This window comes from Carcharhinus amblyrhynchos, chromosome 17 (assembly GCF_965287045.1).
Source record: "Carcharhinus amblyrhynchos chromosome 17, sCarAmb.v2.hapA, whole genome shotgun sequence".
NCBI classification, from domain to species: Eukaryota; Metazoa; Chordata; class Chondrichthyes; order Carcharhiniformes; family Carcharhinidae; genus Carcharhinus; species Carcharhinus amblyrhynchos.
This window is the reverse complement of record NC_137340.1, coordinates 12,130,585-12,149,903: the sequence shown is the minus strand read 5'-3', so window position 1 is coordinate 12,149,903 and position 19,319 is coordinate 12,130,585. Positions and strand designations below refer to the sequence as shown.

At 46.4% G+C, this 19,319-nt stretch overlaps 1 protein-coding gene across 3 annotated transcripts; it reads right to left on the bottom strand.

The window, feature by feature from the left end:
• Window positions 1-1,631: 1,631 nt before the first annotated feature.
• LOC145354175 (uncharacterized) lies at window positions 1,632-19,135 on the bottom strand. Of its 3 annotated transcripts, none has more exons than XR_013888823.1 (4): window positions 18,921-19,135; window positions 18,341-18,572; window positions 4,545-4,686; window positions 1,632-2,853 (listed from the first exon to the last, which is right to left on the bottom strand). XR_013888823.1 is itself a non-coding variant. In XM_080205248.1 (4 exons), the coding sequence occupies exons 1-4, from the start codon at window positions 18,984-18,986 to the stop codon at window positions 2,832-2,834; spliced, it is 390 nt and encodes a 129-aa protein (XP_080061374.1). In that variant the 5' UTR covers window positions 18,987-19,135; the 3' UTR covers window positions 1,632-2,831. The 3 variants fall into 3 exon arrangements, 1 of the variants encoding a protein (XP_080061374.1); XR_013888824.1 differs by having other exon boundaries at window positions 18,341-18,436; XM_080205248.1 differs by having other exon boundaries at window positions 18,341-18,436; window positions 18,857-19,135.
• Window positions 19,136-19,319: the final 184 nt, after the last annotated feature.

Here is a 19,319-nt window from a genome sequence, read left to right as displayed (position 1 = left end):
GCAATACCCCCGGTCCACTAACCCCCAACTTTGCACACACACACACTCACAAATTACTGTGAGTGAAGGCCTGACATTTTAATTAATTAAAATGAGCACAGAGCATTGCTCATGCTACAATTACTTTAATCACTTTATTGATTAAGTTCAAGTAATAATTACCAATTATTCATACAAATGGTATAATAAATTTATGATAATGAATAAATATATGAACAACATAAAGTCAGTGTACTCCCACAGGAATGAATAACGTTCATACTTCTGTTCATTCCTGGCATCATTCAGGGAGGTTTTTTGATGTCCGAGGGAACGTCCGTGTATTTGTGATGATACTTAGCCTTTAAATGATGTATGCTGTGTCACGTTTCTTATGAAGGATTCGTTAAGATTCAACTCTGTTAAAGGATGCTGCTTTGTCCGCCCCAAGCAGCCCACCTGCTGAGAATGCAGATGAATGATTGCACCCAGATATTGGGACGTTAGTTTTAATCTGAGCTAATGCAGTTTTGCTTATTCTTTGGGTTGTCCCAAAAATGCTTCAGAGTAGGCTTTAATCAGATTGATTGACAAGAGCATGTCATTTGCTAATGGGAGGAGCTAAGCTTAAAGAGGGAAAGCAGGCAGTTTCTCTTTCTATTGACAAGGAGCAGTAGCTCTTCTCTCTCGCTCTCTCTCTGGAGATTAAAGTCTGGGACTGGCTAACATAAGAACATAAGAACATAAGAAATAGGAGCAGGAGTAGGCCATCTGGCCCTTCGAGCCTGCCCCGCCATTCAATAAGATCATGGCTGATCTGTCGTGGCTCAGTTCCACATTCCCGCCCTCTCCCCATAACCCTTAATCCCCTCTCTTATCAAAAACCCATCAACCCGCGTCTTAAAAATATTTAGCGAGGTAGCCTCCACCACTTCAACGGGCAGAGAATTCCAGAGATTCACCACCCTTTGAGTGAAGAAGTTCTTCCTCAACTCCGTTCTAAACCGCCCCCCCTTCATCTTGCGGCTGTGCCCCCTAGTCCTACTGTCCTTTCTGAAAAAAGTAGGCATCTCTGTCCAACGGTGTTAAAAGGCTTGAGGACCTGGCAACTACCTGTGTGTTTTTGCTGGCTGATTCTGAAAAGGAGTTTAATGCTGTGAAGAATATTGCTTAGATTGAAAATAATAGAGATAGACTAGCAGTTAAGAATTGTATCACATCATATCTAAGTATTTCAATTGGTAAAATGTATACTAATTATTTTTGTTACGGTCAAACTATAATGTTAAAATAAGTTGTGTTTTGGTAAAGGCTGCCTCGTGTGTCAGTAGACTCACACCTGGAGTGAAACACCTTATCCTCACACTAATGCCAAAATCAAAAGTAGTTGGGGGTTTAGGCTAACTTCTTTATATACCTTGATGTTTCTGAACTAAGATAATCTTCTGAGAAATTAATGCAGATCCATAATTCTGCTTTCAGACTGTCTACCTCCAGCTTGTCTCTCTCTTTTCTCCAAGCAATGGTCACCGTGGGGAAACGCCACTCTGTATGAGCTTTGCTGAATGTTGTGGAAAATAGGTAAGAGCCGATGTCTATGAATTTTCTTCCCTGGATTTTGCTGGAAAATCTCCGGTACCTCTCCCCAATGCTGCGCGGCAAAGGAAGATATAACATTTTCCACAGTGTCAATTTCCTTTGTTCAGGGTGTCCGTGTCGATCTTTTGAAAATTACACGCGTGCCATCACAAACTCCATCAAAAGGCACAGCATTCGCAAAGGCTAATTCGGACATCCTATTGTGAAAGCTGTTTTCAGACAAGCCTCAAGTACTCCTTGACTCTTTTGTAGAAAGTTAAAAAGTCTGTCACATTTTTTTGATCACATTTGAGGGTTAATTACTTCAGTCTGCCATTCACTGGGCACCCTAAAAATGTGTCCCCAGTCCTTCTCTCCAAATTCCTATTCACCTCACTCGTTAGTTCATACCCGGGTGACCAACTCTTGGGGAATAAATTAACAGACACTTTCATTTGAAAGTTGGGGGGAGGATGTGTCCTATTGTCTTCTCATTATAATTTTCCGTTTACGATCAAATTTTTAATGCACCCTATATTTTAGGCAGCCAGGTAGCTAGTTCTGGAGTACAAATCTTGTTCTGTAGTTGGGATGTTGCCAGGGCCCAAAGCCTTTGCTGTCTTGGCTGTACTCAGCCATTTCTTTATAGCAAGTGGAGTGAATTGAATTGGCTGAAGACTGGACAGAGGAGGCCAAGATGGACCATCCACTCGTGATGGCTGCAGTCCTGTCTTTTTTACAGATGTGTTTGGATCCTCCAAATTTGAGGATGAGGGTGGTTGTGAAATCTCCTCCTGTTCATTTTTTATTTGTCCACCACCATCTGTAATTGGATATGGCAGGACTGATTCACTGGAATCCCGAGGTCCATTGATATCATTCTTCTCCTGTTGTTTAGTATGCATGTCGTCCTTTGTTATGGCTTCAACAGCTTCAAATCTCAGTTTTATGCCTCCATATAAGCAGCAGCAGTCTGGGCTGGCTGGCTGGCTGACAGCCAACAGCAGGGGCAGTGATGGGGTCATAGATCCTGTCATCTTGAGAGAAGGCAGCTCTCCAGTGACCTGGAACCTGTACCACCCTTATCCCCTTCCCTTATTCCCCTATTCCAGCCTGTTATCTCACCAAGTGCCAAGTCCCACCTCGAAGCTCATCTCTAAAACAAGGCACGGTGTCAGTACTTGAGCTGCTGTTTTCAGTTGTGAGAATGAATGACGTATTTATCATCAGTTCCTTACTCCCCTTGGCCCCCATGCTCCCACACAAGTACTCGACTATGAGGCTGTTCTTGTGTACCTGAAAGGAGAAAGGACAAGTGTTTGGTGTGGTGACCAGGGGTGAAGAGGTGCAGGTTCACACCATCTGCATCTTGTAGGGAGCATGGGATGAGGGAGAAGGGGGATGTGAGACGGGAGATTTGATGGGAACACGCTACCTCAATGACAATCGCTCCAATTATCGCGACCACCGCCCCTTCCATGGGGATGAGCACACGCATTCTGCCCATCTCCTTGCTGGTTAGCTGCTGCTATCATTATTTGTCAGCAAGAGAGAGGGAAATGCGTCACCATGTGTGAGACAATAGGTTTGAACGATGTGGCTGTTGTGGTTGAATAGCTGGCAAGGAATATACATTGTGCAGTGTGGGTGTGAGAATTTAAGCAGTGTGTGAAAGTAAGGTGAAGTTATGAACGTGGGATATAAACTGTGATTAATCTGCACTGGCGGTGGGTGAATGATGGACGTAATATTGCAGAAAGTCACTTGGTGATAATTTGAATTGGAACCAATTTTTATGAACTTTTATCTTTATTTACAGGTTTGCACACTTAGAGACTTATACCTCCTTGTCCAGCAAACCCAGTTTCAGTCTATCTTTGTCATACCTCTTTTGAGGAAGCTGTAACTAATTTCAAAGGGGCATTGTAACAAAAATAAACCAAAACTTTAAAGGAAACATAATTACTTAAATTAAAATGACATTCCAGGGATGGATGATGCAGCCCAATGCCTACAGATTGTGGAAGGTCTATGTCTATTATATCTCTATTTTCCCACTTATTGCATACTGTTATTCATGAGGTTATTTATGAAGGCCTGTCATCTCAACCTTGCCCCTTGTTTGAGGTGTGGTGATCTTCAGGTTTTAGTAACCACCCTCTCCCTGCCAAAGGGTGAGATGTCCACTCAGCAGCGCGTGAGGGCAGTGGGCCAGTTGTAAGGATAAAACATTTGAAAATGAATTCATTGACTGTGAGGACATTAAACCACTTTCAGCACTGCAACAAAATCCCAGGGCAACACTTTTCACCTTGATCTCTGGGGTTATTTGCTTTCATGTGTGCATTAGAGAATCTGGGAGGCTACTCTTCTCAATGCAACATGTTCACCCTTCCTGTAGATCAGACAGTCTTTGATTGTCTGATGCAGCCAGAATTCACCCTGCCTTGAAGAATTCTGGCTGGCATTAAGTAGTGCAAGTTAGCTTTAAGTAGTGCTAAACTTGTACAAACTGCATGCTGAATCATAGAATCCCTACAGTACAGAAAAGGCCATTCGGCCCATTGAGTTTTCAATAACTTGCCAACGGAGTATTTTAGCCAGGCTCTCTCCCCTGCTCTATCCCTGTAACTTCATATATTTCTCATGACTAATCCATCTAACCAACACACCTTGGGACACTGAAGTGCAAATTAAAACCCGCAGCACCCAGGGGAAACCCACGTAACCGGAGAGGGAGATGTACAAACTCCACACAGCATGCAGTTGCTCTACAGCATGTTCAGGGCTGGACTGTTTGCCACTAAAATTAGCAGTAGCACACTCTTCATACCCATTTTTTGAGGCTGTCGAATTGTTAGCCCAAAATATTTAAAAAGGATTGATAAAATTGGCAATTCATATTGAGATTCATAATTTGCCCAAGATCCAAAGCATTAAAAGCCCAACAGGCAACTCACTGAGCGGCAACACATATATTCAATTACCTTTTCTTTGCTTTTACATCATGGCCACGTTGAGGGTCATCCATCTTCTGACAGCAGGTGGGAAAACGGAAGCTTAGGTAATGTTCCTTGGGCAATGTCACAATGTGTAAAAGAATGTATTGTCTTTGAGATTCACAAACACCTGCGCAATTGTAAGCAACCATGTTGAGGTTTTGTGCAACAAATGGCTGGAAGCTATTTACATTGATTAATGAAGTAAGCTCATCTAACCTCAAGGTCTTTCTCCCTTGGTATTTCATTAACTATATTATCTTGCGTTGAGTACCTTGGCACCTTCAGGCATGTACTGTACATACAAAAAGTCAGTCGAGACCAATTGATTCTTGAAATATGAAGGGATAAACATTGTTCGTAACTGAACAAAACCAATTCATGCATTAATTGTCCATCTTTTTTCACATTTCCATAAATCTCTAACTCAAAGGAACAGGTGTAGGTACTGACATGCCCTCACTAAACTTCATCCATTCAGTTAAATCATGGCTGATCTGTATAATAATTCCATCTATTCATTTTTGACCCATATCCCCTGATACTGTTGTCGAATGAAAATCTGTCACTCTTAGTCCTGAAGATTTCAGCTGACCTAGATATTTGGGGATAGTTTCAGATTTCTGCTCTTTGAATGAAAAAAGTATTGTGTGTCCTGATCAGCCAATTGTGAGCTTTTACTTTAAGATTGCTTTTATATCCCTTAATACTCCCGCTGACAAAATCAATCTTAGTTTTGTCAGTTTAACTCACCCAGTTTCAACAGCTTGTTTTGGGACGGAGTTCAAGATTTCCATTCACTTTCAGTCAGATAAAAGCCTCTCTGATATCCCCACTGAATGGCCAAATAAAATGTTAAAGTTTTTTTGCCTTTTAGATTATCTTCATAAATCTCTCATCCAAATCTCAGAATTGCAACACAGTCTAGGTGTGTCCCTCATGTCATTAACTTGGCACTTCAGGCTGCTATTCAAAACCTATTTGTCCTCAACCTGTTTTAGATGCATGCATTTATATAAAGAGCCCATAAACATTCCACGTTGGAAGTACAGAACAGTCAGGGGTCACATTTAATGCACTCACCCTAAAGAACCGCTTTGAACATTCTGGCAATTCCGCACCTTGTAAACGTCCAGGAAGATCTTCAAATCATAGAATCCCTACAGTGCAGAATGAGGTCATTCGGCCCCTCGAGACTGAACCGACAACAATCCCATCCTATTCCCATTTGTAAGCATAGTGGCGAACATGCTCCTGTGTACATCAATGGGGATGAAGTAGTTTTAGGTGGTCCAGATCACCAACAAACTGTCCTCGAACCCCCATGCCGACACTGTAGTTAAGAAAGCTCACCAATGCCTCTACTTCCTCAGAAGACTACGGAAATTTGGCATGGCTGCTCTGACCCTCACCAACTTTTAATGATGCATCATAGAAAGCATTCTTCCTGCTTGCATCACAGCTTGGTATGGCTCTTGCTCTGCCCAAGAAACTACAAAGGGTCATGAATGTAGCCCAATCCATTACACAAACCAGCCTCCCATCCATTGACTCTGTCTTCACTTCCTGCTGCCTTGGAAAAGCAGCCAGCATAATTAAGGACCCCATGCACCCTGGACATACTCTCTTCCACCTACTTCCATCAGGAAAGAGATACAAAAGTCTGAGGTTGGTTACATACCAACCAACTCAAGAACAGCTTCTTCCCTGTTGCTATCAGCCTTTTGAAAGGACCCATCTCTGCACCTCAGCTGTGACTGCAACACTACATTCTGCACTCTCTCCTTTCCTTCTCTATGATTGGTATGCTTTGTCTATATAGTGCGCAAGAAACAGTACTTGTCACTGCCTATTAATACATGTGACAATCAAATCAAATCAAATTACCCCATGTATTTCACCCTGCGAGTCCCCCTGATACTAAGGGGGCAATTTAGCATGGTCAATCAACCTAACCTGCACATCTCTGGACTGTGGGTGGAAACCAGAGCACCTGGAGGGAACCCACGCAGACATGGGGAGAACGTGCAATCTCCACATAGACAGTGGCCCACGACTGGAATTGAAACTGGGTCCTTGGCGCTGTGAAGCAGCAGTGCTAACCTGCTGCCACCGTGCCACCCAAATCATTGATAAATCTTCCTTGTTGCCTTCATAAAGTCTGTAATTTGCATGGATCCTGAGTATTTTGAATTTGATAAGACATAGTCTCTCTTATCAATCTTGCTGAGACTACTGCAAATGATCGACATCCAGTGTTGCAGCCTTTATTTGGCTGAAAGGATTTGGTGCAGGGACACAGTGGCTGAAATTCTTGGACTGTTCACGCCCTGCCACTGCTGCCAGAGCTTCAGATTCCAGCAGTTTTTGCTTTTTCCTAGCTATGCTTATGCATTTTTTAGGAGTTAGGAAGAGGCACAGAGTCACAGATACATCCGCCAGCTACATGGCCCCCCCCCCCCCCCCTCCTCACAATGGCTGGCCAAGTGTAATAAGGCACACTACAGATTAGGAACACAAAGGGCATTTATTAACAAGCAAAAACTGTACCGAGGCTGGCAGCCGCCCCCCGCACCCCCCCCCCCCCCCCCCCACCAACTCAGCTGCCCTGGAAGCCCACTGGCTTCCCCAGTCCTTATATGTCTTCTAGATGTCTTCTGCCTAAATTAGACACCATTCCGCGGGCTGATTATACATTCTCGGTCCCAACCGGTCCTTCAAGCCAGGTGACCCTCTTCTGCTGTGTTGCCCTCAAAGAGACAATCACCACAGCAAGCCACCCTCCCACAACCCTTTAACATTAATCCCTGGAAGAGGCACCCACTTTAGGAGTGGGTAGTCTGTAAAATTCAGAATGGAGTTAGAATCCCTACAGTCCATTGAGCCTGCACCCACAATAATCCCACCCAGGCTCTAAGTGTAATCCCATGTATTTAACCTGATAATCCTCCTGACACACAAGAAGGCAATTTACCATGGGCAATCAGTCTAACCTGCACACCTTTGGGGTGTGGGAGAAAACCCACACAGACACAGGGAGAATGTGCAAACTCCACACAGAGAGTCATCCGAGAGCAGAATTGAACCAGGGTCCTTGGTGCTGTGAGGCAGCAATGCTAACCATTGTGTCAACAGTTCTCTTATTGAAAAAAATATTTAATGCTTACCGTTTGTCATTTTTAATGGGATGAGTGATGCTGAGAAACTGACATTCATATCGTGCGTACAGACACACACATACAAACACACACACACATACTCACTCATTCACACATGCCTCATTCTCTCTCCATCTCTCTCTCTCACATAAAGAGACATATCTCCCTGTCTCCCTCACATATATGTTCCCCTCTCAAACACACTCAATGCCTCTCTCACATATGCTCAATACCTCGATCTCACACACTCAACCCCTCACACACACTCAATCCCTCTCTCACACACACTCGACCCCTCTCTCACACACACTCAACCTCACTCTTGGAGACTCAATCCCTTTCTCACACACATTCAGTCCCTCTCTCACACAGACTCAATCCCTCTCTCACACACACTCAATCCATCTCTCACACACACTCAATCCCTCTCACACACACTCAAGCCCTCTCTCACACACTCAATCCCTCTCACACACACTCAATCACTCCTCTCAGACACTCAAACCCTCTCTCTCACACATGCAATTAGTCCCCATCATATGTTCAATCCCAATCTCACACACGCAATCCTTCTCTCTCACACACACTCAATCCCTCTCTCAATCTCTCTCTCACAAACACTCAATCCCTCTCCCACAACACTGAATCCATCTCACGCGGACTCAATCCCTCTCTCACATGCACTCAATCCCTCTCTCACACACAGTCAATCCCTCTCTCACACACGCTCAGTCACTCACACACTCAATCCCTCTCTCACACACTTTGTCACTCTCTTTCACATTCAATTACTCCCTCACACACACTCAATCCGTCTCACACACACTCAATCCCTCTCCCAGAACACTCAATCCTTCTCTTAGACACTTAATCTCTCTGTCACACAATCAATCTCTTTCACATTCAATCACTGTTTCATACACACTCAATCCCTCTCTCACACACTCAATCCCTCTCTCACACACTCAATTTTTCTCTCACACACTGAATCCCTCGCTCACACATTCATTCACTCTCTCACACACTGAATCTGTCACTCACATACTCAATCCCTCTCTCTCGCACACTCAATCTCTCTCTCACAAACACTCAATCCCTCTCTCACACACACTCAATCCCTCTCTCAGGCACACTCATTCTCTCTTCCACCAACACTCAGTCCCTCTCCCACAACATTCAATTCCTCTTTCACACGTGCACAATTCCTCTCTCACAAAAACTCAATCCCTCCCTCACACACACCCAATCTCTCTCTCAAACACACACTCAATCTCTCACACACTCTGTCCCTTTCTCTCTCACAGGCAGTCCCTCCCTCACAAACAATCAACGACTCTCTCACAAACACTCTACCCCTCCTCTCAGACACACAATCCCTCTCTCTCACACACTCAATCCCTCTATCATACACACACTCAATCCCTCTCTCACAAACACTCAATCTCTCTCTCACTCAATTGCTCTCTCACACACACTCAATCTCTCTCTCACACACACTGAATTCTTCTCTCACACACACTCAATCCCTCTCTCATAAGAACATAAGAACATAAGAAATAGGAGCAGGAGTAGGACATCTAGCCCTTTGAGCCTGCCCCGCCATTCAATAAGATCATGGCTGATCTGAAGTGGTTCAGTTCTACTTTCCCGCTTTCTCCCCATAACCCTTAATTCCCTTGTCTGTCAAAAACCTATCTACCCGTGTCTTAAATATATTTAGCGAGATAGCCTCCACCACTTCAACGGGCAGAGAATTCCAGAGATTCACCACCCTTTGAGTGAAGAAGTTCCTCCTCAGCTCCGTTCTAAACTGCACCCCCCTTATCTTGAGGCTGTGCCCTCTAGTCCTGGTGTCCTTTCTAAGCGGGAAGAATCTCTCTACCTCTACCCTATCCATCCCTCTCATTATCTTATACATCTCTATAAGATCCCCCCTCATCCTTCTAAACTCCAACGAGTACAGATCCACTCTATTTAATCTCTCTTCAAAGTCTAACCCCTCTCTCACACACTCTCAATCCCTCTCTCACACACTCAATCCCTCTCTTACACACCTTCTTTCACACACTCAATCGCTCTCTCACACACACTCAATCTCTCTCTCACACACGCTCAATCCTTCTCTCTCACACACTCAATCACTCCCTCACACACACTCAATCCCTCTCTCACACACCCTCTTTCACACACTCAATCGCTCTCTCACACACACTCAATCTCTCTCTCTCACACACTCAATCCCTCTCTCACACACGCTCAATCCCTCTCTCACACACACTCAATCCCTCTCTCACACACCCTCTTTCACACACTCAATCGCTCTCACACACAATCAATCCCTCTCTCACACACTCAATTCCTCTCTCACACACTCAATCCCTCTCTCACACACACTCAATCCCTCTCTCACACACACTCAATCCCTCTCTCACACACTCAATCGCTCTCTCACACACACTCAATCTCTCTCTCACACACGCTCAATCCTTCTCTCTCACACACTCAATCACTCCCTCACACACACTCAATCCCTCTCTCACACACCCTCTTTCACACACTCAATCGCTCTCTCACACACACTCAATCTCTCTCTCACACACTCAATCCCTCTCTCACACACGCTCAATCCCTCTCTCACACACTCAATCCCTCTCTCACACACTCAATCCCTCTCACACACCCTCTTTCACAAACTCAATCTCTCTCTCTCACACACTCAATCCCTCTCTCACACACGCTCAATCCCTCTCTCACACACTCAATCCCTCTCTCACACACTCAATCCCTCTCACACACCCTCTTTCACACACTCAATCTCTCTCTCTCACACACTCAATCCCTCTCACACACACTCAATCCCTCTCTCACACACACTCAATCTTTCTCTCTCACACACTCAATCCCTCTCTCACACACACTCAATCTTTCTCTCTCACACACTCAATCCCTCTCTCACACACTCAATCCCTCTCACACACCCTCTTTCACACACTCAATCTCTCTCTCTCACACACTCAATCCCTCTCACACACACTCAATCCCTCTCTCACACACACTCAATCTTTCTCTCTCACACACTCAATCCCTCTCTCACACACACTCAATCTTTCTCTCACACACACTCAATCCCTCTCTCACACACACTCAATCTTTCTCTCTCACACACTCAATCCCTCTCTCACACACTCAATCCCTCTCTCACACACACTCAATCTCTCTCTCTCACACACTCAATCCCTCTCTCACACACACTCAATCCCTCTCTCACACACACTCAATCCCTCTCTCACACACACTCAATCCCTCTCTCACACACACTCAATCTCTCTCTCTCACACACTCAATCCCTCTCTCTCACACACTCAATCTCTCTCTCTCACACACTCAATCCCTCTCTCACACACACTCAATCCCTCTCTCACACACACTCAATCCCTCTCTCACACACACTCAATCTCTCTCTCTCTCACACTCAATCCCTCTCTCACACACACTCAATCCCTCTCTCTCACACACTCAATCTCTCTCTCTCACACACTCAATCCCTCTCTCACACACACTCAATCTCTCTCTCTCACACACTCAATCCCTCTCTCACACACACTCAATCCCTCTCTCACACACACTCAATCTCTCTCTCTCACACACTCAATCCCTCTCTCACACACACTCAATCTCTCTCTCTCACACACTCAATCCCTCTCTCACACACACTCAATCCCTCTCTCACACACACTCAATCTCTCTCTCTCACACACTCAATCCCTCTCTCACACACACTCAATCCCTCTCTCACACACACTCAATCTCTCTCTCTCACACACTCAATCCCTCTCTCACACACACTCAATCCCTCTCTCACACACACTCAATCCCTCTCTCACACACACTCAATCTTTCTCTCACACACACTCAATCCCTCTCTCACACACACTCAATCTTTCTCTCTCACACACTCAATCCCTCTCTCACACACTCAATCCCTCTCTCACACACACTCAATCTCTCTCTCTCACACACTCAATCCCTCTCTCACACACACTCAATCCCTCTCTCACACACACTCAATCCCTCTCTCACACACACTCAATCCCTCTCTCACACACACTCAATCTCTCTCTCTCACACACTCAATCCCTCTCTCTCACACACTCAATCTCTCTCTCTCACACACTCAATCCCTCTCTCACACACACTCAATCCCTCTCTCACACACACTCAATCCCTCTCTCACACACACTCAATCTCTCTCTCTCACACACTCAATCCCTCTCTCACACACACTCAATCCCTCTCTCTCACACACTCAATCTCTCTCTCTCACACACTCAATCCCTCTCTCACACACACTCAATCTCTCTCTCTCACACACTCAATCCCTCTCTCACACACACTCAATCCCTCTCTCACACACACTCAATCTCTCTCTCTCACACACTCAATCCCTCTCTCACACACACTCAATCTCTCTCTCTCACACACTCAATCCCTCTCTCACACACACTCAATCCCTCTCTCACACACACTCAATCTCTCTCTCTCACACACTCAATCCCTCTCTCACACACACTCAATCCCTCTCTCACACACACTCAATCTCTCTCTCTCACACACTCAATCCCTCTCTCACACACACTCAATCCCTCTCTCACACACACTCAATCTCTCTCTCTCACACACTCAATCCCTCTCTCACACACACTCAATCCCTCTCTCACACACACTCAATCTCTCTCTCTCACACACTCAATCCCTCTCACACACACTCAATCCCTCTCTCACACACACTCAATCTCTCTCACACACCCTCTTTCACACACTCAATCCCTCTCTCACACACACTCAATCCCTCTCTCTCACACACTCAATCCCTCTCTCACACACACTCAATCCCTCTCTCACACACACTCAATCCCTCTCTCACACACACTCAATCCCTCTCTCACACACACTCAATCCCTCTCTCTCACACACTCAATCCCTCTCTCACACACACTCAATCCCTCTCTCACACACACTCAATCCCTCTCTCACACACACTCAATCCCTCTCTCACACACACTCAATCCCTCTCTCACACACACTCAATCTCTCTCTCTCACACACTCAATCCCTCTCTCTCACACACTCAATCCCTCTCTCACACACACTCAATCTCTCTCTCTCACACACTCAATCCCTCTCTCACACACACTCAATCCCTCTCTCACACACACTCAATCCCTCTCTCACACACACTCAATCTCTCTCTCTCACACACTCAATCCCTCTCTCACACACACTCAATCCCTCTCTCACACACACATTCTCACGTAAACAGCCAACCTGGCAGCCTCCTCCTCCTCCTAACACTCACCACCTCCCCCCAACCACGTGAAACACAACAGAAGCAGACCATCACGTTTCTTTATCCCCACACACCATCCCACACGAGAAAAAACTAACATGGGGAATAATATATAATATATCAGAAGAAAAAGGTCCAGGAGGCAAGATGACAACAAGCCACAGAATAAAGGCATCACTGGAAGAAACAAAGGTTGGATGTGAACTTGAAGAAAAATGGCAGAGCACGAAGGAAAGAGAACGCCTGCTCGCTCTGCTCCACTGCAAAGATCTCACAATCCCTCTCTTGCTCGCCCGTCCCCCCTCTCGTGCCGCCCGGTCCCCCTCTCGTGCATGCCCTATCTCCCTCTCGCGCATGCCCTATCTCCCTCTTGCGCATGCCTTATCTCCCTCTCGCTCGCGCCCTGTCTCCCTCTCACTCGCGCCCGGTCCCCCCCTCACTCGCGCCTTGTCTCCCTCTCTCTCGCGCCCGGTCCCTGTCTCGCTCGCGCCTGGTCCCTGTCTCGCTCGTGCCCTGTCCCTCTCTCGCTCGTGCCCTGTCCCACTCTCGCGTGCGCCCAATCCCCCTCTCTTGTGCACCCGGTCCTTTCCTCATGCACGCCCGGTCCCCTTCTTACAAAGAACAAAGAACAACCCAGCACGGGAAACAGGCCCTTCGGCCCAACGAGCCCGCGCCGCCGCATCACCCTACACCTATTTTACCCTGCATGTCTACGAATGGAACCCTACTCAGTCAGATTCAGGGAAGAAACAGTGTCAATTTGGTAAAAACCGATTAGCCTAAGAGCACATCTTTGGGGTGTGGGAGGAAACCAGAGCGCCCGGAGGAAACCCACGCAACCACAGGGAGAATGCGCAAACTCCCCACAGACACAGGCCCAAATCCATGTATCTGCACAGCTAGCAGTGCTAGTCACCGAGCTGTTGCGGCGCCCGTCTACCGGTCCAGGATCAAGCACACACACCGACATGAAGTACTAGGCCACTCCTGGACTTCCAAGAGCAGCCCACGCACGACCCGCCGTGTGCATGCCCCTCGCTTGACACGAGGTGGACCTCCACCTGTGGAATAAAGACAAAAAATATTAATCATACAGCCTGCCCTTCCGGTGTCTCCCGAGGTTTAACCCTATTTAATAGCCCCTACCATATCCCTCCATTCTCGTTTCACTCATGTGCCTATCTAACTGCATCTTAAACGAGTCCAACCTTCCTGCCTCCACCACCCTACTCGGCAGCGCGTTCCAGACCCCCACAACTCTCTGCGTAAAGAACCTTCTTCTCACCTCCAAATTATACCTCCCCCCCCTCACCCTTAAATGATGACCTCTCGTGTTCGTACCCAGTCTAGGGAGCAGTCTCTCACTATTAACTCTATCTATTCCCTTCAGTATCTTATATACTTCGATCATGTCCCCTCTCAATCTCCGTCTTTCCAAGGAGAATAGCCCCAGTTTCTTCAATCTCTCCTCGTAACCCAGTCCCCCCATGCCAGGCAACATCCTGGTAAACCTCCTCTGCACCTTTTCCAGAGACTCCACATCCTTCCAGTAGTAAGGTGACCAGAACTGGACGCAGTACTCCAAATGCGGTCTAACCAACGTTCTGTACAACTGAAGCATTAGACGGCAGCTTTTATACTCTATGCCCCTTCCTATAAAGGCTAACATCCCATAAGCCTTCCTAACAACCTTCTCCACTTGTGACGCAACCTTCATGGATTTGTGAACCTGCACTCCCAGGTCCCTCTGTATGTCTATACTCATAATCGGCCTACCTTTTATCACATAGCTCCTCTCTGTATTATTCCGTCCAAAATGCATCACCTCGCATTTGTCAGGATTAAATGCCATCTGCCACCTATCTGCCCACTGTACCAACCTATCTATATCCTGTTGTATCACCTGACAATCCAGTTCCGTACCCGCCAACCCTGCCATCTTGGTGTCATCAGCAAACTTGCTGATCACACCACCTACGCCCTCTTCCAAGTCATTTATGTAGACTACAAAGAGGAGAGGTCCCAGTACTGAGCCCTGCGGCACACCACTGGTCACTGGCCTCCAGCCCGACAAGGTCCCCTCCACAACTACCCTCTGTCTCCTATTTCCAAGCCAGTTCTCAATCCACCTAGCTACCTGGCCTCGTATCCCATGCGCCTTAACCTTTTCTACCAGCCTACCGTGAGGGACTTTGTCAAACGCCTTACTGAAATCCATATAGATGACATCAACGGCTCTCCCATCGTCAACCGTTTTTGTCACCTCCTCAAAGAATTCCACCAGATTCGTAAGGCAAGACCTCCCTCTAACAAAGCCATGTTGCGTATCCCTAATCAGATCGCAACGCTTCAAATGCTCATACATCCTACCCCTAAGTATTTTTTCCATTAACTTCCCTACCACCGACGTCAAACTCACCGGCCTATAATTCCCAGGGTTATCCCTACTACCTTTTTTGAACAACGGGACCACATTTGCTACCCTCCAGTCTTCTGGGACCTCACCTGTGTCCAAAGAAGAGACAAAGATGTGTGCCAGAGGCCCAGCAATTTCATCTTTCGCCTCCCTAAGCAGCCTGGGATAAATACCATCAGGCCCCGGAGCTTTATCCGTCCTTACGCTACCTAAAAGCCCTAGCACTTCCTCTCTCGTAATAACTATATCCTGCAACTGAACCTCCGCTCCCTCCAAGAGACCGCACGATTCCGAACCCCTCTCCTTCGTGAATACCGACGCAAAGTATTCATTCAGGAGTTCCCCCATTCCCTCCGACTCAATACACAGCTCTCCACTCTTGTCCCTAAGAGGACCAATTTTCCCTCTAACTACTCTCTTGCCTCTAATATAGGAATAAAATGCCTTTGGATTTTCCTTAATCCTACCAGCCAAAGCCATCTCATGCCCTCTCTTTGCCCTTCTAATTCCCCTTTTTAGCTCCCTCCTACTCTCTCTATATTCCTCCAGCGCACTCTCCGTACCCATTTGTTTTGACCTAACATACGCCTCCCTCTTCTTCCTGACCAAGTCTTCAATATCCCCCGTAATCCACGGCTCTCTAATCCTACCTTTCCCATCCTTTCGCTTAACCGGAACATACCTCCCCTGCAACCATTTCATTTTGTCCCTAAAAGCCTCCCACTTGCCAACCGTGGACTTGCCAGCTAACAGTCCCTCCCAATCAGTTTGCTGCAGCTCCCTCCTAATCCTGCCATAGCTCGCCTTTCCCCAGTTCAGCACACTCCCGTTCGGACGGCACTCGTCCCTTTCCATTTTTATCCTAAAGTAGACGGACTTGTGGTCACTGTTTGCCACATGTTCGCCTACCTCTACCTCACCCACCTGCCCCGGCTCGTTTCCCAACACTAAATCCAGTATAGCCCCTCCCCTAGTCGGGCTAGTTACATACTGTTCTAGCGACCCTTCCATAACACATTTCACAAACTCCTCTCCCTCCGTACCCCCAGCTCTAGGCCCCCTCCAATTCACTCCGGGAAAATTAAAATCACCCACTACAACCACTCTATTCTTCCTGCACCTGTCCAAAATGCCCCTGCAAATGCCTTCCTCCACTGACCTCGGGCTGTTGGGTGGCCTATAATACACCCCTAGCAATGTGATCTCTCCCTTTTTATTCCTCAACTCCACCCACACTGACTCAATCCCTATCTATTCCATATCGTCCTCCCTCTGCACTACTGTGATGTTTTCCTTGACTAACAGTGCCACCCCTCCACCTCTCTTCAACCCTCCTCTGTCACACCTAAAACACTTGTACCCAGGAACATTCAGCTGCCAGTCCTGCCCTTCCCGTAACCACGTCTCCGTTACAGCCACCACATCCAACCGCCTCACAAACATCAAGGCCCTAAGCTCATCCGTTTTCCCTGCCACACTCCTAGCATTGAAACAGACACAGTTCAACCCACAAGTGTCCCTCGGAACCACCTTCTCCCTTATAATTTTCCTTTCACCCGACTCTCTCCCAGCCACCTCCCCACCCCCCCTCCCTATTAGTTTAAATCATTCCTGAACACCCCAGCTTCTTATGTGTGCCCGATCCCCCTCTTGTGCACGCCCTGTCCCCCTCTCATGTGCACCCTGTCCCCCTCTCGTGTGCGCCCGGTCCTTCCCTCACGCACGCCCGGTCCCCTTCTTGTGTGCGCCCGATCCCTCTCTCACATGCACCCAAGCCCCCTCTCATGCACGCCCTGTCCCCCTCTCGCGTGTGCCCCCCTCGTGTGCGCCCAATTTGTGAATTAGTTGGTTGAAATGGGAAAGTTACGAGGCTCACAGCGTAATTATCAGGTTAAAAGTGCCAAAATGCTTCAATGAAGTGGGTTGGTCTCCCACTCACCCTCCTCCTTTAGAAGTCAGAACTGGGCAGTTAGAGTGAGTTTGGGTTGACAATCTGATGTTTAAAAATTTAAATCCCCACCTCCCCCCAACCCGGCCTAAACCCAGCCTTTTTATTCGGTTAAAATTCCCCCCACAAACTCTGCAACCTATTGCATAAACATTCTGTTAAAATCCTCAGAGGCATTCACAGAACCAACTGGTACAGACAAGAATTGCTCAAGAACAAAGAACAAAAAAAAAAGCACAAGGAAAAGCCCTCCAAGCCTGCACCGATCATGATGCCTGCCTAAACTAAAACTGTACACACTCGTGGAGTCTATTTCCTTCCATTCACATCCCCTTCATCTAGTTGTCCCTTAATTGTTGCTCATGTACCTGCTCCCACCATCTCCCAGGGCAGCGCATTCCACATATTCACCACCCATTGTCTAAAACCCTGAAATCCTAGTTTCAGCATATCTCACCCCCGAGTTGTTCCTGAATGAATCATGTGGTCTTTCTTGGAGAGAGATTCTTTCTCATCACTTGCAATGACAGACATTCACCCAGACCATGTCCAATTTCTCAAGCGAAGCTTTCTTGACCTCAGTTGAGTTGGTCACACAGACTTTCTCCATTTCTTGTAACATAGATCTTCTGAAGATCACCTAAATCTCTTTCTCCCTTTAAAGGTTCCTCTTCCAAACTGCCCTACAGGCCTCATATGTAGATCATGGAAATTAACCCATGAAAAGCAAGGTAAATACTTGCCAGTCTTTTAACTGGATCACCAGCCAATAGTTCTGTAATTTGAAGAGAAAAGGTCGAATGCTCTGAGACATTGATCCGATTTATAGTGCTATTTGGTTATCAATAAATAGAAGATTATGACATGCAAATATGCTAATGATACTCAAGAGAATAGAACAAGAATTGATATTACCCAGTCCGATTCTGATAGAATCCAATGCCTCATTCACCAGCCACCTCCTCAACGTGACATCTTTTGCCGTTGCCTTGACTTTACACTTCTTGACTTCTGGTGTTGAGACAGTAAGTCCCCAATTAAAATCTTGGTTGCGTTCCTGAAAATCACAACTTTAAGTGAAACAACTTTAAGTGAATCATAGGTTCCTGGTGCACCCAAGCCGGAGTTAAATTCCTCTGGACGTTTCCTGCTCGGGAAAACAATGGAAAAGTTGAAGTCCAGCAGCTTACATGTATGTGCAGCCAATAGATATACAACTTAAACTTTGAACCCTGGTCTGCCTTTAAACGTAGAGACATAGAAACTAGAAGCAGGAGTAGGCCATTTGCCCTTCGAGCCTGCTCCACCATTCATTTTGATCGTGGCTGATCATCAAGTTCAATATCCCGATTCCTCCTTCCTCCTGTATCCCTTTAGCCCCAAGAGCAATATCTAATTTCTTCTTGAAGTTGCACAACATTTTGGCCTCACCTACTTTCTGTGGGAATGAATTCCACACATTCACCACACTCTGGCTGAAGAAACTTCTCCTCACCTCAGTCCTAAAAGGTTTTCCCCTTTTCCTCAAAGTATGACCTCTAGTTCTGGGCTCCCCTACCATTGGGAATGTTGTTTATGAATCTACCCTTTCTAACTTGTTAGTTTCTACAAGATCACCTCTCACTTGATTAAACTCCAATGAATATCATAACCCTAACCAACACAATCTCATTTCATATGACATAAACCTTTGCTGCACTTCCTCTATAGTAAGGGGATTGTTCCTCAGTTAAGGATTCCAAAATTATACACAATACTCCAGGTGTGGCCTCACCAATGCTCTATACAATTGCAGCAAAACACTCTAATCCCTATACTCCAATCCTCTCGCTATAAAGACCAACATACCATCTGCCTTTTTTACTTCCTGCTGAATCTGTTCGAGAACACCTTA

Excerpts from the sequence above, each read along its gene's own strand:
- LOC145354175 (XM_080205248.1), bottom strand. The coding sequence starts at position 18,986 with ATGGTAGGGGAGCCCAGAACTAGAGGTCATACTTTGAGGAAAAGGGGA. Across the intron at positions 18,437-18,856 it reads TTCATTCCCACAGAAAGTAG|AAGTCAAGAAGTGTAAAGTC; the intron begins GTGAGGCCAAAA and ends TCTCAACACCAG. Across the intron at positions 4,687-18,340 it reads TTCTATCAGAATCGGACTGG|GTGTTTGTGAATCTCAAAGA; the intron begins GTAATATCAATT and ends ACAATTGCGCAG.